Genomic DNA, 25,448 nt, shown 5'->3' on the forward strand with positions numbered 1-25,448 from the left:
ATAATATTTATTACATTTGCTTCATGCTTCGATTTAGATATGGCAGCTTATTTCCTCCTCATTGGTATCAATTTATTGAAATGCAATTAAACCTAAGAATATGATTTTTAAACAATAGTTCTGGTCAAAGTCAATATTATCTGTTTATCTTATTATCTTATTACTGTGTTTTCAAATAGCATGTTAGTCGTTGACGGTCGCGGCACTAGGACCCTGTAATAGGTGCAGCAGGATATCCCTCTGGACTCCGTAGGGAAACCGGACGCATGCGCTCATTTTACTAGCAGCACCTCTCGATCCGTACAGCACGCGGAGTGGGATAAAATATAACAAAACGTTGTACCTGCTTAAAGGAGCCGTGGTCTGTGTGGGACCACCAACCAACTCACCGCGTTTTCAAAGAAAACCTCCATTGCTTGGATCTTGAACGGAAAATATTGAAAGTGTTTTTTATAAAGAAGGAACTGAGAAACGACTTTAACAAGTGGATACTGTAGGTTAGTGGTACTTTGGCAGACGCCGAAGAGATATATAAACGAGATTACTCGGCAAGGAAGATGAGAAAAACAATACCTGCAAATTAGGACCAGCTGCTCAGGACTTCTACAGAAGTGGTCCATTGGACAAGAATGGCTTGATTTTTTTTTGCGTGAATGATGGGCAGATTTTGACAGCAGCACTCATGCTTCACGGAAAGAAAAAGAAAGTTTGTTGCGTCTGATTTGGATATTATATTCTGAGACACGTTGTGTTGTCTATATTGCTATAAATCGGCGAGACCACCTGTTTGGTGTCGGATATTCATCATGTCCAAAGTGATCCAAAAGAAGAATCACTGGACCACTAAAGTTAACGAGTGCGCGGTCCTCAAAGACGCTCGCGGTGACTTAAATGTGCAATTGCTCGGTGGTGCGGAGAACGGAGAGTTCGCCTACATCGGACAAGTTAACGATGGTATCGTGGTTTACAAAAATGGAAAATTAACAGAGGGGGCGTTGATATTGGAAGTAGAGAACCTCTCGATCTCTGGGTTGCCCCTGTATGATGTACAGACAGTGATAAAGAATTGCAGTGGTCCCATCAGATTGAGAACGGTCAGACAAGGTAAGAGATGACACTGAAGCAGCAGCAGCAGAGCGTCCCAGAGCGCCTCATTCGTCCACACTGAGTGATGTATGAAAGTGGACAAGGCACTAAAATGTTATGTAATAAATATGTACTAAATCATTTCCCACTTTTCAGAATCCCATTCAAGGTTTTAGTTCCGTCAGATATATAAATACTCATACATTGTGAGTGATTTATGTATGTTGAATTGCCCTTTTCCCCTTAAAACAACACTCACATGCCTTGCATTTCAGCAGTTAAATTACTTATGATTGGAGTGTACCATACCGACGCTGTAGGTGATATCTTGGCTGTCGCCTACCCATTAGGCCTAAGGCACGTATTGATAGTTGACTACATCCCAACCTCTGCTCATACCATAGCAGGAAGATGACAACATTAACAGAAGCATACAAACAGCAGCTCTGGCCAGTGTGAACTGTTCATGGTCAACTTGACTCATCCTGGCCTTGTAGTTTGACACTAAGCCAATGTGACGCAAACCCAGTGTGTCTGGCAGGCTTGTATGAATGCTCAGAGCTATGATGTAGTGCCTGTGCCACTCTGGGATCGGACTGATTTTAAAACGTTTCTTTGTGGTTGAAAGAGGGGGGGGGGGGGGGGATCACAAAAATATATATTTTTTTCCACATCTATTTGTTTATAAACCCTGAGCACATAGGCCTACTTCATTGGCCCAAATAAGGAGCCACTGGATGGGCAACCTGCGGACTACCTACTTTCTTGTCAGTTTCATACAACAAATTCCCAACTCAACACACAGTCCATACCGCATGGTTCTAGTTATGGTTGATGAATCCCCCCTGTCTAGGCTAATGGGAAGAAGGTGGCCATCCTGCCCATGCTCATAATGACTTGAGACAATATCAGGAAGCTGGCCAATCAGCTCCCACTCCAGTCCCAGTGCTCCACCAGGCTCATTTCCAGATCCTGTTTGGAGGGATGGAGGAGGGGATGCTGTGGCGATAGTCACATGACCATATAGCATTTCAGGTTTTAAAAATTCATGCTGTCTAGGAAATGTTCTCCCTAATCAGGAAAATATGTTTGGCAACAAGGGCCATCTGTATCCTATGTTCAGTTTAAATGTCCTAATTTAGCTCAAATTAATGTCTATTTTATTTAACTAGGCAAGTCAGTGAAGAACAAATTCTTATTTACAATGATGGCCTAGGAACAGTGGGCTAACTGCCTTGTTCAGGGGCAGGTATACAGATTTTCACCTTGTCAGCTCGGGGATTCGATCCAGCAACCTTTAGGTTACTGGCCCAACGCTCTAACCACTAAGCTACCTACCGTGGCTGTCATTTTCATAGTTTGATGACTGCGAAGGCAAAAGGCGGTGCTGATTAGGCTATTGTCCATCAGGTGGTAAACTTTTCTGCATCCTCAGTCAAGTTCAGGGTACAGGCTGGGCATAGCATGTTTTTGGTGCCGATTGTGGCTTTTTAACGGCCACAGTACGTTGTTTTGTAGGGGGATTGACTACAGCACACACATTACTGAGCTGCCACCGGGTGCCACATGCCATTATATGGCCATGCTGCTGTATTGACACAGTAGCTCTGGGAGAGTCATTAACTGGATTATGTAATATGTGCGTAGTTTCGACATGTATTCCCACACTCCCTGCTTTGTTGAAAGGACTCTTGCTGTATATCATAAAGAGAGAGACATGTTTTTGATTGACATTTCCTATTTAATACATTTAGTCTCAGTCTGTTGGGTAATCTAGTCTGAACACTAAACAGTTTTTGAGTGAACTTGGTTGCAGATTATTATCATGTCTGGAATTATGATAAAAAATAATCTATTCGGGTAGTTCCACCCTGGTCTAAATTTCCTCTAACCCCCCCCCACACACACACACACACACACACACACACACGAAGGCTTTAACATGGAAGCGGATTAGTGTACCTCAAGGCTCCCATAGTTAATGGACCCATGTGTTATTTAGCAAGTCCTCGTGTGTGTTTGCTGTGGGATCAGTGCATGGCGCTCCATGGGGCTGGGCCGATCAGACCAGGCAGCATGAAACACAGCATCAAGGTCAGGGGTCAGTGAGGAGGTATTTAGTGTCTGGATCACATCAGAGCACAGCATAACTCCATGTGATGCTGTTAATCCCCTCCTAATATACTACACTGGGCTGACTGAGTCAGTTATTCAGCCAGGGATCAGTCCTAAGGAAAGGCAAAGACAAGTTAATTTACAGTGGTATTCAAGTTTTTAAAGTTTCACCAACATGTGTGGCTAGCCTGAAACTTTGCAGGCTCAGCAGATTTAAACTCTGTTGTAAATCCAAAAGGAAGAAGTTAAAACTTTTTAAAATTGTGGTGCGATTATAGCCAGCTGGTCCTGTGGCTCAGATTTATGGCAGTGTGGGTGGTAGGTCGAGAATCTCTTTTTCAGTGGGTGTGTATTCATGGATGCCAAGGGAAGGCTTCCCCAAAAATGTACCAAGAAGAAATCTATAATTATAAATCTCTGTTTCATAATTTACCTTTAATTCGCAAGAGGCTGAATACAATATATATACAATATATATACAAAAGTATGTGGACACCCCTTCATATTAATGGATTTGGCTATTTCAGCCACACCTGCAACAGGTGTATAAAACTGCATGGTTATGTGCAATCATTGGCAGTAGAATGGTCTTATTGAAGAGCTCAGTGACTTTCAATGTGGAACCATCATAGGATGGCACCTTTCCAACAAGTCAGTTTGTCAAATGTCTGTCCTGCTAGAGCTTCCCCGGTCAACTGTAAGTGCTGTAATTGTAAAGTGGAAACGTCTAGGAGCAACAACAGCTCAGCCGTGAAGTGGTAGGCCACACAAGCTCACAGAACAGGACTGCAGAGTGCTAATTTGTAAAAATTGTCTGTCATCGGTTGCAACACTCACTACCGAGTTCCGAACTGCCTCTGGAAGCAATGTCAGCACAATAACTGTTCGTCTGGAGCTTCATGAAATGGGTTTCCTTGGCCCAGCAGCCGCACACAAGCCTAAGATCACCATGCTCAATGCCAAGCGTCTGCTGGAGTGGTGTAAATCTTGCCGCCATTGGAAACGCGTTCTCTGGAGTGATGAATCACGCTTCACCATCTGGCAGTCTGACAGATGAATCTGGGTTTGGTGAATGCCAGGAGAAAGCTACCTGCATAGTGCCAACTGTAACATTTGGTGGAAGAGGAATAATGGTCTGGGGCTGTTTTTCATGGTTTGGGCTAGGCCCCTTAGTTCTAGTGAAGGGAAATCTTAACGCTACAGCATACAATAACATTCTAGATGATTATGTGCTTCCAACTTTGTGGAAACAGTCTGGGGAAGGCCCTTTCCTCTTTCAGCATGACAATGCCCCTGTGCCCTATTTTTATTTAACTAGGCACAAAGCGAGGTCCATACAGAAATGGTTTGTCGAGATCGGTGTGGAAGAACTTGACTGGCCTGCAAAGAGTCCTGACCCCGACCCCAGTGAACACCTTTGGGATAAATTGGAACGCCGACTGCGGGCCAGGCCTAATCCCCCAACATCAGTGCCACGACCTCACTAATGCTCTTGTAGCTGAATGGAAGCAAGTCCCCGCAGCAATGTTCCAACATCTAGTGGAAAGCCTTCCCAGAAGAGTGGAGGCTGTTAAAGCAGCAAAGGGGGACCAACTCCATACTAATGGCCATGATTTTGGATTGAGATGTTCGGCAAGCAGACTACATGACCAAAAGTATATCTTACCGGACAAAGCATCTGAGCGAGCGAAACAGCGCCTCTCTGTATCTATCTGGCCAAAAAGAGTAAGACATTGTTGTCGCCCGTAGCATTGAATGCATGGGAAGCCAGCGGGCATATGGCTTCCCTTTTTATAAAAAAAAAAAAAAAAAACTGCATAAGCAATGTGTGCATTTTCCCACCAGAGATGTTTCCATCAAATTGACTTGTTGCAGATACAAAGCTGTGCGTGATGACGTAGTGCACATAAAAACACATTAATCTTATGTAATGGATAAAAAAAATCAAAGTTGAATGGGTTTTCATCACATTTTCAACTCTACTGATGGTTTTCTAACCAAAAATATTGTGTTTTATATAGCGAGTGTAGCCCACTCTGGTATTGACACATGCACTCTAGCCAACCGCGCACTCTAGACAACTCAATCTGTGCGCTGTTGGCTAGAGCACACGTATAGCCTATTGGCCCTTTCCTAAAGTAGCCATGGATGGAGATAGGGATTTGGACTTGTGGTTTTACTTAATTCTCCATTCTGGCCAAAGATTATAACGGAGATTCTGATCCAACCAGAAATGAATACATTGTGCCCCTGGCCTGAGAGGATGGAAGTTCAATATGTAGCTAGATGTAGAAGGCTAATGTTAACTACCTGGCTCAATGTGGCCCGTGAAAGGAAGTTAGGCTAGCATACATTTTAGCCAGGTAGCCTAGGACACAGACAATCACAACCATGGACAGCCACATCATATTCAGCTTACGTTGATTGGACTATATTGTTTTTGCTATCTTTTAGTTGTCACTGTATTAAACTAAGCAGAGGTGGAATAGTGGAGGCAGCTCCTGTTTTCTTTGCGACCTGCGGTAACTCTCCGGTGTGTTCTCAATTGTTGTTTAGTGGTCCCGAAAATGTTGGAAACATTAACTTGCTTGACCATGCTGTAGACCATGTTTGTTACATGCAATATGCTTTGTGGTCTTCACCAGACAGAGGTTGCTCTCCGGTTTTCTGATAAACAAAGGTGTGGTTGAATTTATTCTGCAGCTGTGTCTTATTGTCTCGGCCTTCTGCCTGTACAGTATATCACGGTGTCAAGGCATATGAACTAACAGGTTATAGAGCAAACAAAGCAATTATCACAACACAGGTTGTAATATGACCTTTTTATTCTGACTTGGCTTCACCAGTGGTATATAAAAAAAAAAAAACATTTAGTATATCTATATATTTTTTTCCCTACGTGTTGCTACTGTTCTCCTTCTGTCTTTGCATGTGGACGCATTTATATCCTTTTCCTCTGTGTGAACCCCCACAGCCCCCCCATCTTTTGTATTCTCTGACACAGTTGACCAGCTCAACTTCCCCTATGTGTTCAGACACCATCTCTGGGGTTAATTTACCTGTGTTAGTTACAAAGGAAGTGCTCCAGCTGCTTCCGCTGTGCTCCAGGCTCTTTCTGCCTGCCTGTCTGGCTGGAAGGTGTTGTGCCCTTCAGATCCATTCTAATTGTGATCCCATGATGTTCAGAACTCCTGTCAACAGCCTCTTCGTCATCATGGTCATTCCTCAAGGAGGATACAGTCGGTGACATTCTTTAATTTCTCCAACCCCCCCCCCCCTCTTGATTTCCTGTCAGGCGATGAAGTCGCACACGTCTTGTTGAGTGGCTGAGATTTGGATTTAGAGCTTCTAGATATTTCTCCCAGTTCTCAGTCTTCACTTCCCATCTCTTTAACACATCCCAAGCAGTGGATCATTTGACAAATCTACTCCTAAGGCCTCTGCTTATTTCCACATTGTCAATGTGGCTGTCATATTAGCATAATCCCATATGTGGGAAGTGTTTTTCAGGCACAGTCGTGTGCAGTACCACAGTATATATGGCGTCTAATGGCTGAGGGGTTTGGGAATGAGCTTACTGTGAAGCCTTTGACTGCTATGGTAAGTTTGATTTAAATCCGTCCCGTTGCAGTGACATCGGAAGAGAATTGCATTCCACAGTCATTCTGCAATCCCACACGGTGTTCATTAGAAGGTTCAGTTGACCGTTATACAAAGTTGTGTTCTTCACATCCAACGCATGCAGGAATCTGATCATCATTGCATTTGATTTTGATTTGATCAGCCTGGAGCTGAGCGGGGCAGAGGGTGACTCATGCTGGTGTGCCAAAGCCCTCTGTCAGTTTTGCTGTTGTTTTCGCAAATTAGATGCAGTATTGCTCCAACGGGCATACTGCTACCAGGAAGTCAATTTATATGAGCAGAAGTAGATGTTAATAGTCTTGGCGGCATAGAAGTCAAGAATCTTCCATGTTCAAATTAAATACTAATAAGCAGGAGCCCATAAACTCACACATACCTTATCTCTGCTATTGTCATAAAATATGAAAACAGCTTTGGAATCTAAAATATTAATTTGCTTTGATTATTTTAACTTGTATTTAGTCAGTCTATCCTCTGTTCACTGGAGATGCTTTTTTCTTTACCTTTTTAATTATACTTAGACCAGACCAGTGCCCTGGGGTCCGATTACACATCTCATTAGCTTCTGCTGGTGCCCACCCATCTCTCTCTCTCACACACACACACACACACACACTTCTTGGGGATTTGAGGACAGGCCGTCCTGATTAAGAGGATTATATAGACATGGCTGTGTTTTCCACAATAGCCAGCAGACTACACACACACACTCTGGGGTCGTGTGTTTCTGTTTGGTCTGGAAGCCCAAGGCATGGCATACACACACACACACTCTCTGGGGTGGTGTGTTTCTGTTGGGTCTGGAAGCCCATGGCGCGCGCACACACACACACACTCTGGGGTGGTGTGTTTCTGTTGGGTCTGGAAGCCCATGGTGCGTGCACACACACACACACTCTGGGGTGGTGTGTTTCTGTTGGGTCTGGAAGCCCATGGCATACACACACACACACTCTGGGGTGGTGTGTTTCTGTTGGGTCTGGAAGCCCATGGCGCGCACACACACACACACTCTGGGGTGGTGTGTTTCTGTTGGGTCTGGAAGCCCATGGCGCGCACACACACACACACACACACACACACACACACACACACACACACACACACACACTCTGGGGTGGTGTGTTTCTGTTGGGTCTGGAAGCCCATGGCATACACACACACACACACACACACTCTGGGGTGGTGTGTTTCTGTTGGGTCTGGAAGCCCATGGCATACACACACACACACACACACACACACACACACACACTCTCTCTCTCTGGGGTGGTGTGGATCTGGAAGCCCATGGCATACATATACACACACACACACACACACACTCTGGGGTGGTGTGTTTCTGTTGGGTCTGGAAGCCCATGGCATACACACACACACACACACACACACACACACACACACACACACACACACACACACTCTCTCTCTGGGGTGGTGTGGATCTGGAAGCCCATGGCATACATATACACACACACACACACTCTCTCTCTGGGGTGGTGTGGGTCTGGAAGCCCATGGCATACACACAAACACACTCTCTCTGGGGTGGTGTGGGTCTGGAAGCCCATGGCATACACACACACTCTCTCTGGGGTGGTGTGGATCTGGAAGCCCATGGCATACATACACACACACACACACTCTGGGGTGGTGTGGATCTGGATGCCCATGGCATACATACACACACACACTCTCTCTCTCTCTGGGGCGGTGTGTTTCTGTGGGTCTGGAAGCCCATGGCATACACACACTCTCTCTGGGGTGGTGTGTTTCTGTGGGTCTGGAAGCCCATGGCACGCACACACACATACACACACTCTCTCTGGGGTGGTGTGGATCTGGAAGCCCATGGCATACACACACACACACACACACACACTCACACACACTCACTCACACACTCTCTCTCTCTCTCTCTCTCTGGGGTGGTGTGTTTCTGTGGGTCTGGAAGTCCATGGCACACACACACACATGCTCTCTCTCTGGGGTGGTGTGTTTCTGTGGGTCTGGAAGCCCATGGCGCGCGCGCACACACACACACACACACTCTCTCTCTCTGGGGTGGTGTGTTTCTGTGGGTCTGGATGCCCAAGGCATGGCATACACACACACTCTCTCTGGGGTGGTGTGTTTCTGTGGGTCTGGATGCCCAAGGATTGGCATACACACACACTCTCTCTGGGGTGGTGTGTTTCTGTGGGTCTGGATGCCCATGGCATACACACATACACACTCTCTCTGGGGTGGTGTGGGTCTGGAAGCCCAAGGCATGGCATACACACACCAGAGGAATCCCCAGTCCACCTCTCTAGCATGCTGTTCCATTCTTCTTCATCAGCTCAGTCTCCATCTTCTCTTTTGCTCCTCCATTCTCTCTCAATCTTTTATCGTCTCTCTCTTTGTCATCTGAGTGTGTGAATTGTGCAGCCTCTCAATGATGGGGTTGGTCTCAGATGTCTGTGAACTAACTTGGGCTGACTTGGCAGAACCCTTCTCCCCATGTTAACTCTTGAAAAGATACCATACTATAAGGACCTTCATGGGAGTTGTGGATTAGTGTGTGTCACATGGCATTGCAGTAAGTACCATTTTCAGTAGTGACACTTGGTGGGTCGACGAAACAAACACATTTGGATAACGAGAACCAGATTGGATGCAAATGTGTGTGTTTTACACAGGACTATGATTTACATCTAACATCTGTGTTTCTGGTGTCTGTTCAGGATATGTTTTGATGATTCATGTTTGTAAAAATCCTGCATTGGCATGCTCTCCGAGCACATTTGACATTTAATCACCACCCAAATGTCATTCATTAATTATAATTGTTATTCATTTAGACCCTCATTAGTCACTATGAATTACCTAGAGAAACATGAATGTGTGTGTGTGGGGGGGGGGGACTTTACTCCAAATCTCTCATCTGGAAATGTCAGCTGCTGTGATTGACCAGCATTTGGTTTCCTTGATGGAGAAAGCATGTGGCTGTTAGCTGGAAACTGCTGTTATCTAATGCTCCAAAATGGTGGTGTTTAACAACCGATGTCATCATCTGTACAGGTGGGCTAAATCTATATGCTCAGCAATATGTGGTGGTAGTATAGTGCCAAATGCCATAGCCATGGTGATATACAGTGCAGGGCAGTACGTTTCTCTCTAGCAGACCTTTAAACATGTCCTGTCCTGGTCCCTTCATCCACACCTAAGACTTGCTGGGCACAGAGATTACAACCAGACTCGGCACGTTATCAACACCTTCATAATGACTCCTAGTTCAGACTACACACACGGGTGTTGCACTGGTGGACCCCTGTAGACACATGCTGGTCCGCTCTTTCACATCATCCACATCATACCTTGTAGCTCAATTGCGCAATACTCTGTGTGTGTGTGTGTGTGTGTGTGTGTGTGTGTGTGTGTGTGTTCATACTGTTCACGGTCCTCCCAACGGCAGCAATCTGCATAGACTTTTTAGAAAGCTCTGTTCTTCTGTCCTTCCTAGCATGGCCAGATAGTTAGCAGCAGTTCTGTAGTGCTGTGATCTGATTGGCAGTGATGGTGGACGTCTGTTTCCGTGACGACTCCCAATGGGAGCGGAGCAGTGGAGGAGCGGCGCAGATGCCACGGGTCAGGGCCGGAGGCGTCCCCAATGTGACATGTGCTGTTCACTCTGTCCCCATCGATCAATCGCTCCTCTCCCTCAGGCAGGCACGCCAGGAAAACAGTCCCCCTCAACAATTTGCTCCCTGCCCTGTCATGGCGTGGGCAGGCCAGCCAGAACATACACACAGGCATACACATCTCCTTTTTAACGCAGTTGTTGGTGACATTGGTTATGAATGTTTCCTAAAAAACATATTGAATTAGGTGAAATGTTGTCTTACTTGGAGACTCTGTTGTTCTCCCTAATAGAACAGGGGCCCCCTCCCTCACAGTACAGTACCTCGCCCTACACACACCCCTATGGAAACAATGATGTTATGACTATGTCAAGGAGTTAATTTCCATGCCTTTATTTATGCTTAGATTCTCCCTGACTAACCAGCAGAGAGACTGACAAGCTGAATTTAACAAACTGTTTGAAGCGGATGCTTGTGGCCAGGCTATTCTGAACCCTTTAATGTGGAGATTTGTACTTCGCTGTGTTAGTCAAAATGTTAATGGCCAGAGTGGTGATCTTTTGGCTCGCTTTGGAATTGCATCATCACTTTTAAAAAGTGCCACACAGCCAGCATCAAACTCTGAGGGTTCAGATATATACACACACACACCACTGCTCTCATGATCTCTATCACTCTGCAGTGGAATGCTTTATTCATGTACTGGGCGATGTAGGGTTGTACTACAATACCACATTTCACATGGTAAATGAGAACACGAATTTGACTAAACTAAACGGTCCTATTAAAAACATACTTTATGTAAATTGTGTGGTTTTATAGCTCGCAAAGTAAACAAATGTGACTCTAGATGGCAACATAATGTTTGTTTTTAACATTAGTGCTGTTTTCCTCCTTCAATCTGCTATTTTGTTGTTTTCTTGCCATGATACACCTACAGGTCTCTGCTCTCTGTCAGCCACAGGTTTTTTTTTACAGGGACTTGCCTATTTTTAATGTTGTCCTTAGGTTTGGTTTTGGTTCTGCTTCTCCTCATGGTGTGGATTAGTGATGAGACTTGCTACACTGTGTCTGCTAGCAGTAATTGTGATGGAGAAGGCATAGCAAACTGATTATCCACAGCATTGACTTGTTCGTCTTAAAGGGATACTGCATAGCAAACTGATTATCCACAGCATTGACTTGTTCGTCTTAAAGGGATACTGCATAGCAAACTGATTATCCACAGCATTGACTTGTTCGTCTTAAAGGGATACTGCATAGCAAACTGATTATCCACAGCATTGACTTGTTCGTCTTAAAGGGATACTGCATAGCAAACTGATTATCCACAGCATTGACTTGTTCGTCTTAAAGGGATACTGCGAGATTCTGGCAATTAAGTTTTCCTTACTTAACCAGAGTCGGATGAACTCTTGGACACCATGTGTATGTCTCTGTGTGCAGCAATGTCGAAGTCTACAGGTACGGTAGCTAACGTTAGGCTTGGGCGGTGTCCAGATTGTCTTACCTTCATACCAACCTTGTGCCATTCCGGGTTGTTTGGTAATATCAGCACTGAACACACAGGGCTCTATTTTTAAATCCCACTGAGCCTTTGTAATTCGAAAGTTGGCAATGCTAACAAGTACATGTAAAATCCCATAGACAATGCTAACCAATGCATTGCAGACATGTTTATAGTCTCTGACCTATTTTCAGGACCGACATCCCAGCTCATGAAGTTATAAGTAACAAAAAAAATGCTATTCAGTTTGCTCACAGCAAGGCTCTTGATCCAGTTGGGGATTCTCTGCTGTTACCGGCAAGTGAAGCTTGATTTTGGAGGAAGCACCAGATAGCTAAGTAGCTACTAAATTAGCAAACCAAATGAGCAACTGCAGAACATTTAGCACATTTTACACAGTTAACTTAATAGTTTTAAGATCTAACTGGAAAACATTTAGTTGTGAATTCCATACTGTAACTACACTATATATACATACAACAAAAAGTATGTATGTATGTATGTGGACACCCCTTCAAATGGCAAGAATGGCGCCGACAGAGATGGTCGCCTCGCTTCAGGTCCTTAGAAAACTATGCAGTTATTTGTAAAAGAAATGTTTAAATTATTTCTTACATTGTTAGCACAGAAAATCTCAAGTGTTATTACATACAGCCGGGAGGAACTATTGGATATAAAACAATGTCAACTTACCATCATTACGACCAGGAATACGTCTTTCCCGAAACCGGATCCTTTGTTCAGACCTCCACCCTGGACATTGGATCTTATCCCAGAGGCCGACCCAAAACAACGCTGTCGCCACAGGAGAGGCAGACAGAGCGGCCTACTGGTCAGACTCAGAATGCGAGCACACCATCCACCGCTTCCGAGCATATTACTCGCCAATATCCAATCTCTAGATAACAAGGTGGACGAAATTAGTGCACGAGTTGCCTTCCAGAGAGACATCAGAGATTCTCTGTTTCATGAAAACATGGCTCACTCGGGATATGTTATCAGAGTTGGTACAGCCACCTGGTTTCTTCACGCATCGCGCCGACAAAAACAAACATATCTCTGGTAAGAAGAAGGGTTGGGGGTGTATGCCTTATGATTAACGACTCATGGTGTAATCACAACAACATACAGCAACTCAAGTCCTTTTGTTCACCCGACCTAGAATTCCTTACAATCAAATGCTGACCGCATTATCTTCCAAGAGAATTCTCTTCGATTATAGTCACAGCCGTGTATATCTCCCCCCTCCCCCAAAGCAGATCCCTCGTCGGCCATGAAAGAACTTCACTGGACTCTATATAAACTAGAAACCATACATCCTGAGGCTGCATTTATTGTAGCTGGGGATTTTAACAAAGCTAACCTAAGAACCATACTTCCTAAATTCTGTCAGCATATCAAATGCGTGACAAGAGCTGTTAGCTTTCTGGATCATTGCTACTCAAACTTCTGTGATGCATACAAAGCCCTCCCCCGCCCTGCTTTCGGAAATTCTGTCCGTGACTCCATTTTGTTGCTCGCAGCCTATAGACAGAAACTAAAACGGGAAATGCCCGTGCTCAGGTCAATACAACGCTGGTCTGACCAATCGGATTCCACGCTTCAAGATTGCTTCGATCTCGTGGACTGGGATATGTTCCGGATAGCATCAGACAATAACATTGATGTATACGCTGACTTGGTGAGCGAGTTTAATAGCAAGTGCATTGGAGATGTCGTACCCTCTGTGACCATTAAAACCTTCCCTAACCAGAAACCGTGGATTGATGGCAGTGTTAGCGCAAACCACCGCTTTTAATCATGGCAAGGCGACCAGAAACACGACCGAATAGTAACAGTGCAGCTATTCCCTCCGCAATCAAACAAGCAAAGCGTTAGTAGAGAGACAAAGTAGAGTCGCAATTCAATGGCTCAAACACGAGACTTGTGGCAGGATCTACAGTCAATCACGGATTACAAAAAGAAAACCAGCCCCGTCGCAGACACTGACGTCTTGCTCCCAGACAAATTAAACAACTTCTTTGCTCGCTTTGAGGACAATACAGTGCCACTGACACGGCCTGCTACCAAAACCTGTGGGCTCTCCTTCTACATGGCCAAAGTGAGTAAAACATTTAAACGTGTTAACCCTCGCAAGGCTGCCGGCCCAGACGGCTTCCCTAGCCGCGTCCTCAGAGCATGCGCAGACCAGTTGGCTGGTGTGTTTACGGACATATTCAACCAATCCCTATCCCAGTCTGTTGTCTCCACATGCTTCAAGATGGCCACCATTGTTCCTGTTCCCAAGATAGTGAGAGTGGGAGTCCACTCCGATTTATCTCTTCTCCAGTTTCTGGGATAAGTGGAATTGCCTTGGGGGGTTACAAACAAAGGATCCCAGTCAGGAAAGTTGTATTTCTGGTCGCAATGCTGGTGAGTTACCGCCTCTCTAAAATCCAAAATATTCAGGCTGTATATAATAATGCAAAGGAGGTTCTGAGCTAATAAGGTGATAAATAATTCCCAAATAATCCCCAAAACGATAAAACTGCAAAGTTGCTTAGGAGCCATGAACAGGGTGACCATGTCTACCGGCGCCATCCTGCAAAGAGAATAGATCTCATTGTTGGAGTCTGTAATTGGATCTCTTAGCCAAGAACATCTCTTAGCCAAGAACATCATCTAACGGTGATATGCAGCATCTTCAAGCCTTTTCATACTGTCCTCTCTCCCTGCCCAGCCCTGAGGCAAATGATGTCCCCACTCAATACACTTACCCAAGAGGTGACAGCTCCTATACCTGTGATGTATTGCCCCAATCTGTGTAATACTATATGGAGAATAGGCTCTCTGATGGTAAATAGTTATTGGTAATAAGAGGGAAGACTAAGTGAATCCAGACGGACGGAGGGTACTCTCTGTCCTCAGGATGAAACTGGGCTTCTTTAAAATCTCATCAATTAAGGAAGAAATCTAATTTCCCTCCCGGCCTCTTACAGCAGTACTGGTACTGGCAGTCTGTCTGCTTTTTTTCACAGGATTTGATTATAATTCTTTCTGATGTGAATGGTCTGATAAGGAGAGCCGAGTGGAGCGGGTTTGCCCCGCCTTAACCCCATTTTGCCTGTCTACAGTTTCTCTCATTGCCACACGGACTCTACAGTAATGGTCAAGGAGGACATACAGTTTTCTGGGCTGGTTTGATGGAGGCATGTCATGCTCAAGCTCCATTACTCACATACCACTCACATACCATACATAGAGTTCTCAGATCTCCCCTTGGAGTGTGTTCGAAGTTGCACTGTAGTTCGGCAAGCTACGGTGAACCTGTAAATCCCTCTTCTTTTAAGGAAATGTGTCATCTGTTAAAAACAGCTGAATAATGTAAATGAGGAAGACAAGGAACGTCTCTCTCACTGCTCTTAACTGACCCTCACTTCCCTTCTTCTTCCTCTCGTTATTGTCTCCTCTCTGTCTCTCAGGCCCTTTCAGGGGTGAGCTCCATTTCCTGTGTGTCACTTCCTGAACCCTTTGTTTGGCTACCTTTTGTCCATCCTCCACTGCTCTCTTTTCCGTTGGTTGACATTTGAATGCTTTGACATTTCAGACGGTTATGCCTTTTTAATAGGGTGAGGGTTGGTTATGGAAAATGAGTCCCAACTCCTGTAATATTAAAGCAGCACCTTGTGGCTGTAGGCTATCGAGGGGAACAGGTCAAAGCAGTGCCTTCTCAGTGAAAACAAAGAGACAAATGAGAAGGCAACAACTGATTGACAGACTGACTGCATAGTACGTTAGTGATGTGGGTAAAAAAAAATGTGGTAGTTGCATATCAGGATTTCTTTTTAAATGATCAACATTTTTAACACTGTTGCAATATAATTGTTTGCGCTGTTCTGCGATACCTGCACCAAAACTCCAGTATTTTTCCTTCATAGCTTCGTCACCATCTTCTTTTAAAGAAAGTAATAGTTAGTCACAATCGATCTTGATAACATGTAAACAGCCTTGCTAGCCAGCTCTGATAGGGTGAGTAAAATGGCCAGAGTGAGGTCTTCTCTAATTTCTGTCTGGAAGTAGCTAGCTAGCCAAATTTAGCCAGTTACCTTGAGTACTTGTTTGCAGGCAAGTTGCAGAAGGACGAGGAGGCTACAGTCCCCCAACGTTTATCAGTGCAATTTTGATGGGCAACTAGCTGAAACAGTTTGAGAAGGTTTATCTAATGTTCCTTCGGTAGATTTGAGCTAATCTTACTCTGGCTCGCATTAGTTGTTGATCTTGTTGATGTGCAAGACTTCGGGAGAGAGAGCCTACCTGTTCATGGTTGTCTGATCAATAGGACTGTGAAGTTCCTAAATGTAAGAGGGTTCCCATGGTGTTGACATGATGGCAGAAATCCATTCATGTTTCTTTTGTGGCTTTTGGCGAATGCATTCTAATGATATAAAGTCTCGCTGTTGCAACTTCCTGTAAACACACAGTCCAGTTCAAAGTGAATGATGGCCGGCCTGTGTGGCAAATAGCTTCTTTGCATGAAGGCCTACTGTGATGGCAGGTCTGTGTGGCAAATAGCTTCTTTGCATAAAGGCCTACTGTAGCTCTGATTGGCTATGGTGCACCGATCTGTGTAGACTCCACTTCTGGACAAGACAGATGTTTTATTTGCTACAGTGTCTTTAAAGTGTCATTCTTCTTGGGGGTGTATATAAGATTTAATGTTGCTAAAATGCTGTCAGTTCCACTGTAATAGTATTATTAGGGGGTAGAGCCCTGCCCGTTGAAGTGCAGCTGCTCTGGCGCCAGCCTCTGCTGTGGGAATTCCTTGCGATAGCTACAGTGTATTCTCCAACTGTCACCTCTGTGTAGTGTGTGTGTTGACACTGATGCACCTGTTCCCAGGTAGAACAGAGCCAGTCCGACAGGTTAAAGCAAAACTGCTGCATAACTTCCTTACAACTTTCAACAGGTGAAACGGCAGGACTCTCAGGTGGAACGCCAGCTTACAGGTGGGTGTAGCTACACTGTGAGGCCCAGTGGTTGAGGAACTGTTGTGACACAGCCAATGTTTTTTCACCCCTCCCTTTGCATGTGCATCCCCCTTTAAACACAGTCTTTCCTCAGTTATTTATGATCCAGGATCAGCTCTCCTGGCCCCACCCCTATCTATAAGCATCACAAGCTAAACAATAGCAGTCCCTAACTGTAATTAAAGGCATAAAGTATCTACTTTGCCTCAGCATGCTGTAGAGACCCTGGTTAAATACAGTACTGTGATAGTCCAAGTTGTCCCCTCTCCTTCTCCTTTCTCTCTTTCCCTCATCACCCTCTCCTTGTAGTGTGTGTAATCATGATGTTTGAGGTGATTTGAAGTCAGGTGGCCCTGGTTACCACAGCAACAGGGACAAACCCTGAGTCTTGGGCATCTTTGGCTGACTGATTGATAAATGAAATCTCCTGGATGTTCCCTTACGGCCTGCTTAATGTCTGGCCAGGCAAACATATGACCTCAGGTTTGGCATGGTATAAACACTCCTGCCTGCCCTTCTGACTGGAGGTTAAGGAGCCTTTGCCCCATGACTCATATTTTTTGAATAACTTTGTTTACTTTCTTTGTGGCCGCATTCCTCTCATCCCTTTGTAGCAGTAGGTATTACATGGATGATCACAACCAACCTCGTCTGACTCCTTCCCTTTAAGTCTTTATTTTGAAGTTTCTGGTTTGTAGAACTGCCAGCAAGTACATGTAAACTTGCTTTGGCATGGATTTAGTTAAACTCCCAGGTGCATATACACACGCCTTCTACAAATTGATGCAGAAAGGCCAGATAGAGAAATATCTTTGTAAATGGAGAAATACAGTTGAAGTCTGTTTACATACACTTAGATTGGAGTCATAAACTCATTTTTCAACCACTCCAGAAGTTTACATATACACTAAGTTGACTGTGTCTTCAAAGTGCTTGGGAAATTCCAGAAAATTGTCATGGCTTTAGAAGCTTCTGATAGGCTAATTGACATAATTGGAGTCAGTTGGAGGTGTACCTGTGGATGTATTTTCAGGCCTACCTTCAAACTCGGTGCCTCTTTGCTTGACATCATGGGAAAATCAAAAGAAATCATCCAAGACCTCAGAAAAATTATTGTAGACTTCCACAAGTCTGGTTCATTCATGGGAGCAATTTCCAAATTCCTGAAATTACTACGTTCATCTGTACAAACAATAGTACGCAAGTATAAACACCATGGGACCACGCAGCTGTCATACCGCTCAGGAAGGAGAAGCGTTCTGAACACCATCCCAACCGTGAAGCACGGGGGTCGCAGCATCATGTTGTGGGGGTGCTTTGATGCAGGAGGGACTGGTGCACTTTGCAAAATAGATGGCATCATGAGGGAGGAAAAATATGTGGATATATTGAAGCAACATCTCAAGACATCAGTCAGGAAGTTAAAGCTTGGTCGCAAAAGGGTCTTCCAAATGGACAGTGACCCCAAGCATGCTTCCAAAGTTGTGGCGAAATGGCTTAAGGACAACAAAGTGAAGATATTGGAGTGGGCATCACAAAGCCCTGACCTCAATCCTATAGAACATTTTTAAGCAGAACTGAAAAAGCATGTGTGAGCAAGGAGGCCTACAAACCTGACTCAGTTACACCAGCTCTGTCACCCAACTTACTGTGGGAAGCTTGTGAAAGTCTACCTGAGACATTTGACCCAAGTTAAACAATTTAAAGGCAATGCTACCAAATACTAATTGAGTGTATGCAAACTTCTGACCCACTAGGAATGTGATGAAATAAATAAAAGCTGAAATAAATCATTCTCTCTACTATTATTATGACATTTCACTTTCTTAAAATAAAGTGGTGATCCTAACTGACCTAAGACATTTTTTCACATTTCCTGACATTTAATCAGAGTACAAATTTCCTGAGTTTAAATGTATTTGGCTAAAGTGTATGTAAACTTCTGACTTCAACTATACCGTAGGCTTTACATTAGTACGTGACTCTGCCTACTAAGTACCTTAGACTTTCTCTGGAAAATAAGCAGGCCATGTTCCTCTTAAACCAGAGAGATAGCAGCCCAGCTTCACTAATCTATGAACACAGCTGAGGGAGGTGCAGAAGATTTGCATGTTAACCATGGATGAAAGTCAGTGTGCGTAATGGTGACTCTTGTAAATGGTGACTGTATAGTCAGATGCTATTTTATCCAGTGTAGCGCCCTGCTTTGCCTCGTTCCTTCTCTTGGTTATTCCTAGGGGTTGGAACCAAAATGGTTTTCCAATCGTTTAGTTTTGAGCCACTTTTTTTTGTTCCATTCCAACCAGCAAAATAAAGTTCTGAACTGGTTCGAACCCCCCCCCCCCCAAAAAAAAAGAAGCTGTTAATATTGTTCCTTTTTTAACCTGTGAAATTGACTGTTTTAAATAAAACATTTAGCTAAATAAATGACTTCGCCATTCAGTGCAGATAGAGCAGGCAAGCTAGTTGCTTATGTGCTTGATGGACAGACAAGTGTAGCCAATGGTGCCAGATGTGACTGAAATGTACAGGTGTGGAGAGAGCGATATACGTGAGGAGCAGGCTTGAAGCGCTGGGCATCTTCTTATGACATGCATGATCTATTGGCACGGGTGTTGTTAGGCTCGAGACAATATATCCTCCAAACACTGGCTTCTCGGGCATAATCACTTTTATACAACAGGTTACCAACATATTCAAATAATGACTAATATATTTTCATAAAAAATATATATTTTTATGAATTTATTCGTACTATTTCATCCAGCTGGTCGTTCGTTCTATCGGTTCGGTTGCCAGAGGCATGACCCAGTCTTCAGTATTTTTGTTCTGTATCTATAGATCCCTGTCGTTCATTCTAAATGCTCCATTGCCATATTGTCTGGCAACGTTCTTAGCCCTTGTTTGCTAGCTAGCCAACTACAGCTAACTTACAGTCAAGGCAAACACTGTAGCTAGAATAACAACAAAGTAGCTCTATTTGTTTAAGCTATTTTCTAGTGACATTTATTTGGATACATCCATAACAATGAGCTAATAATGCACGATTTCACCTGGCAGAGTAAATGTGCTCTCTCGTCAGGACGCTTTTGTTCAGAGGAGCTAGCCAACAACACCGCTAACACAATCACTTGTTTTACTTGTTTTCTATTGATAGTTATTTGTATATAGAAATAGAAATGATGCTGATTTCATGATTTTGACTGGCTGACTGTCTCCTCACTCCCGACACATTCATTACTATGGGACAGCTGGAGATCGAATTTGAATATTGAAACAATGTTGCAAATGTCAGACAGATAGACATCAAGGTTTTTACAAATCTCCTCTGTTAAACTAAATGGTAGTCTAAGAGAATGTCTAGATGCTTTTTATAGTGGAGATCAAGTTTATAAATTGCCTGGCTGGGCTGATGGATTGCGCAGTCAGATGGAACAGTAGGTATTTTAATGTCATAGATTTAGCCGGTGGTCTTCCTGTGACCAATCAGCATTCAGGATTAGACCCACCAAATGTATAAGAAAGTATTATCACTATTATGCCAAATCAGATTGTTTAGTCCATTTGAGGGAGTTGAGCTCTTCGAGAGGAAGACAGAACACATCCAGCCTTATTGTTTCCATCCGTCATGGCTTTCATGCAGCTCTTTACACAGTCCTGATGTAGGAGGATGAAGCATGTGGACTGGACTAGGAGCAGTTATACATGGGAAGCCATTTTTTCCCCAGAGGGAAAATAATTTCAAAGAAGCCAATGGTAGACTACTGGTTTTCCAAACAAATGATGTCATGCTTTTCAAACCAAAATATTACCATCGTAAAAGGAGTGGAGGAAAATGAACTGCTTTGTTCTTCCTGTCTGATGTCCAGACTCTAGACCACAGGCTGCCCGCTGTGTGTGGCCTAACTAACTGCATGCAAATATTGTCCTGGCTTTGACCGTCTGCCCAAATTATTACCGGCCAAAAGTCACAAACAAGCTTATAAAATGGGTCTCTGCTCTGCTTTCATGTGTTTCTGTTCTACATTTATTCTGCCTTCGTCTAACTTGGCTGATGGGTTTCATATTCACTGGTTTATTTCTAAGCTCTGGGTAGCTGGCCTCCATTTACCCCACCTCTGGAACGTAGCTTCAGACCGGTCCTCCACATAGCACCATGGATGGAGTAGTCTAAATAAAGGGGATGTGAGTATCCTGGTCACTGTCGTGACTCTACTTTCATTATTCTGATGACTGTTATTTATCGAATCAACTAACTAACGTTGTTTTGAAGCTTTCCCATCTCACGAATTAAACTCGAAAGGTCTTTACCTATCACATCCATAAAACAGTCAACGTATTAATCACAACCTCTTATCATATCATCATTCTGAACAGTCATCTTATTAATCATTATTGCTTGTCATATAATCATTCTGAACAGTCGTAACTTTCTTGGATCTGCAAAACCCCCAGCCTAGCGGACTGACAACATATGGCGGCTTGTTACACTCAGTCACACGCGCACACACACACAGAGACTGCTGAAGACGAGCGAGGGCAGAGAGAGGCATGATCTATTGTTGTGGTCTATTTATCCAGGTTCGTTCTGCCTAGCTAAACACCAGCTGTACCCAGGGATATTTCTGGCTACCTGCATACAAGACTGAGCGCTAAACAGCCAGAGGTCAACGGTCATGCCCTCTTCAGACTATGTAGAGTTAGGAGACCTACGTTGAATATTAATCAAGGTCATTTTACAATGCTCTGTAGAATTGTGGTCCTAACATTTATTTGCATGACTAGCTAACATGTTACCTGGTATGGCATGTAGAAAATATTAATACATTGGACATCTTTTAATTAACCTCCAGCATGTATTCAGCTGCTGTCATTTATTTGTGGTTGGGTCCATTTCAGACCTACTGTATTGAATGTGCTGTTATGATCTCTATGTCCGGTGAGGCTCTGGTATCAGTTGGTGTCAGTGTAGCTGTGCTAGGGCAACGCCTAGGTAACTAAGGCCTGCCTGAAGAGTTTTACCACACTATATCAGGAGCTGAGATGGATCAGACAGTCAAAAACCACTCTGTACTGTGTGTGTGGTACAACAGCTCTCCTCCCCTCTCTTCGTCTTGTCAGCTCTCCGTTGATCCGTGAAGGGAATGTGTTCTGTCAGAGCTCGTGTTGTGAGCTCTACAAAACACAGCTCCCTCTGAAGGTGTCTGTCTGCTTCCTTTCCCCTCACTTTGGTTGGCTGTGGGAGAAAGGACAGGGTATAGGATCTGGGAGCTACTGAGGCACAGGATGACATGTGGGTAGAGTAGACTTTTACTCAATTACACTCAACATTTACTATCTCTCCCTCTCTCGCACCTCCCTCTCTCTCTCTCTGTGTGTCATGCTGGGAGTGTTTGGTGCATGCTGGGAATTGTATGTGTGAGAGTTGTCTGGAGTTAGATCGCCTGTTTTTTTTTTCTCGTTTCCTTTTCTTGGTGGTTTGCCTTTTTTACGCATGATTAAGGTTTTTGTTTTTCTTTTTGTGGTAGAATTAATTATTGTCGGAATTTCCCTGGTTTTGGCGGGGATGGCGACCCGCATGGGGACACCATCCCTGTCACTTCAGCACGGCTTTAGGTGTGTTACTGAAGCCACTGTCACTGTGGGGGAGTTTCTGGTCGCCAAAGGAGAGAAGGTAGGCTATGAAAACATTGCTTATGCGTTTGCATCGAATGTACCTCATTTTCCCAATGAGCTCTTGGAGCGGGAGTTATTGTAGCATGAGTTATTGCGAATTAGGATGTTTGCAAGTTCTGTTGAGATTGTCCCGTTGGGTTGCGAACACCCAGCTCTGAAACAGGTTGTCGTTTCAAACACCTGGCTCTGAAACAGGTTATGTTTCGGCGACGGCTGTTTGTTTTTGGACTCACCGGAGCAGACTTTGGAGGTATTGTTTAAAGTCAAGTATGACAACAGACTGTATATGGCTTATGCTAGTACGGGTAGTCAACACTGTTTTGAGTGTGGGGATGTTGGCCATAAGCGACATGCTTGCCCGAAAAGGGAGAATGCGGAGTGAGGGACACAGGTGGTCCTCGTAACACCTGGGCCCACTGATGTAGGGAGAGGTGGGCCGACAGTGGTAGAGCAGCCACAAGCACCTGTTGCTGAGGAGCAAGTTGTCCATGTTGAGGGTACCGAGTTGCAGCTTGTACCAGAAGGGAACATAGTGTCTGTTATGCAGCAGAAAAATATCGTTGTAGGAGGCAAGGACGGATTTGGGGAAACATTTCCCCAGACTGGTGAGATGCCCAGTACGAGTGATGGGGTTCAGGTGGAGCTAGTCTCCCAGGTAGTGGAGGAGATGTCCACTACGGGTAATGGGTTTCAGGTGGGGCTAGTCTCCTAGGTAGTGGAGGAGATGCCCGGTACGAGTGATGGGGTACAAGTGGGGAGTGTTCAGAGGGATGTGGCTGAGGGGAGTGAGGGGTCTGTGGCCTCAGTTGAGGAGGATCAGTAGAAGGACATGGACATCTCTTTTGATACAATAGCAGCTGGTGAGGACTCAATTTACGATCTAGAGGAGGTAAATGGGTTCATGGATCAGACTTCTGGTAAATCTGTCAAATTGGCAGATTTCTTTTGATGTTGATAAGTTTGAGGTCAGGTGTGGTGTTACAGACTGTGGTGTTAGATCAGTTGATTGTGAAGAAGCGTTTCCGCTTGAGGAAATGTTACTGCTGTTTCGGCAGTAATACTAATGATCCTCTGTGTTTTTTTCTCAGTCTTGTTTCTCCTTTCTTTTTTCGATACGGCAAAGCTTGTTAATCAACATGGACAAACTGAGCGTGATATATAGTCGTATAGTACACAGCAAACTCCCATGGATTATTTTGGCTTTGAGGCGAGCCTTGCATTTCATTTTCAAAGTGGGTGACACAAGCAAAACGGCCACCTTTTTACCGAGATGTGCTCGGCATGAATAAGGATGTAAGGCAACTTGTAAGGGCCCTTATGATGGAAAATGGAGCAAGAAAATGGTCGGCTTTGGGCCAGAGGATGATGACTTTGTGGCTGAACTGATCTACAATTATGGTGTGGGAGAATATCGCAGAGGCAATGACTTCTTCGGTTTGACTCTGCAGTCTAGCAAGGCTGTCAGCAATGCTAAGCGGCTTGGTTGACCCCTCACGGAGGTTGGAAAGGGCCTCTATCTGGCTGAGGCTTCTACCCGGTGGACAAAGAACAGCCTCCCAATGATCCTGTACAGAAGGTGAATCCGGCAGGGTCTGACCTGCAGAAATCAATACACTGCTGCTTCTCCCTTCTGGGGATGAAGGTGAAAGAGATGACTGTGCTGGTGGGATTCACAGACACTCAGTGTAAACTAGAGCTTCACATTGTTGGGGCAGTAGATCATGGGACAGCCTTTGGGCGGATAGCATTCTCCTGACCACATGAGCAGTTGGCAGATCTTGAAGTCTTTACCTTTTATTTAACCAGGTAGGTGAAGTTCTCATCTACATCTGCGACCTGGCCAAGATAAAGCAAAGCAGTGCGACACAAACAACAACGCAGGCAGAGTTACACATGGAATAAACAAGCGTACAGTCAATAACACAATAGAACATCTGTACACAGTGTGTGCAAATGAAGTAAGGAGGTAAGGCAATAAATAGGCAAATAGTGGTGAAGTAATTCCAATTTAGCAATTTACACTGGAGTGATAGATGTTCAGATGAGGATGTGCAAGTAGAAATACTGGTGTGCAAAAGAGCAGAAAAAAACAAAAGCAAATATGGGGATGAGGTAGGTAGTTGGTTGGATGGGCTATTTACAGATGGGCTGTACAGCTGCAGCAATCGAAAAGCTGCTCTGATAGCTGACGGTTAAAGTTAGTGAGGGAGATAGAAGACTCCAGCTTCAGTGATTTTTGCAATTCGTTCCAGTCATTGGCAACAGAGAACTGGAAGGAAAGGCGACCGAAGCAAGAGTTGGCTTTGGGGATGACCAGTGAGATATATCTGCTGGAGCGCGTGCTACGGGTGGGTGTTGTTATCGTGATCAGTGAGCTGAGATAACGCAGAGCTTTACCTAGCAAAGAGTTTTATAGATGACCTGGAGCCAGTGGGTTTGGTGACGAATATGTAGCGAGGACCAGCCAATGAGAGCATACAGGTTCGCAGTGGTGGGTAGTATATGGGGCTTTGGTGACAAAACAGGTGGCACTGTGATAGACTGCATCCAATTTGCTGAGTGTTGGAGGCTATTTTGTAAATTACATCGCCAAAGTCAAGGATTGGTAGGATATTGAGTTTTACGATGGTATGTTTGGCAGCATGAGTGAAGGAGGCTTTGTTGCAAAATAGGAAGATGATTCTAGTTTTAACTTTGGATTGTAGGTGCTTAATGTGCGTCTGGAAGGAGAGTTTAGTCTAGCCAGACACCTAGGTATTTAAGGTTGTCCACATATTTTAAGTAAGAACCGTC

At 44.4% G+C, this 25,448-nt stretch overlaps 1 protein-coding gene and 1 pseudogene across 7 annotated transcripts in view; both read left to right on the plus strand.

Moving 5' to 3' along the window:
• The first annotated feature begins 262 nt into the window (after positions 1 to 262).
• magi1b (membrane associated guanylate kinase, WW and PDZ domain containing 1b) overlaps positions 263 to 25,448 on the plus strand; it is a 201,436-nt gene continuing 176,250 nt past the window's right edge. For all 7 annotated transcript variants that reach the window (XM_036983448.1, XM_036983452.1, XM_036983450.1 and 4 more), the window contains exon 1: positions 263 to 1,104. In XM_036983448.1, the coding sequence (XP_036839343.1) occupies positions 807 to 1,104 (298 nt within the window). In that variant the 5' untranslated portion in view covers positions 263 to 806. The remainder of the gene's footprint in view (positions 1,105 to 25,448) is intronic.
• LOC110527968 lies at positions 20,301 to 24,465 on the plus strand (annotated as a pseudogene).

The sequence above is a fragment of the Oncorhynchus mykiss genome, chromosome 7 (assembly GCF_013265735.2).
Source record: "Oncorhynchus mykiss isolate Arlee chromosome 7, USDA_OmykA_1.1, whole genome shotgun sequence".
Classification (NCBI taxonomy): Eukaryota; Metazoa; Chordata; class Actinopteri; order Salmoniformes; family Salmonidae; genus Oncorhynchus; species Oncorhynchus mykiss.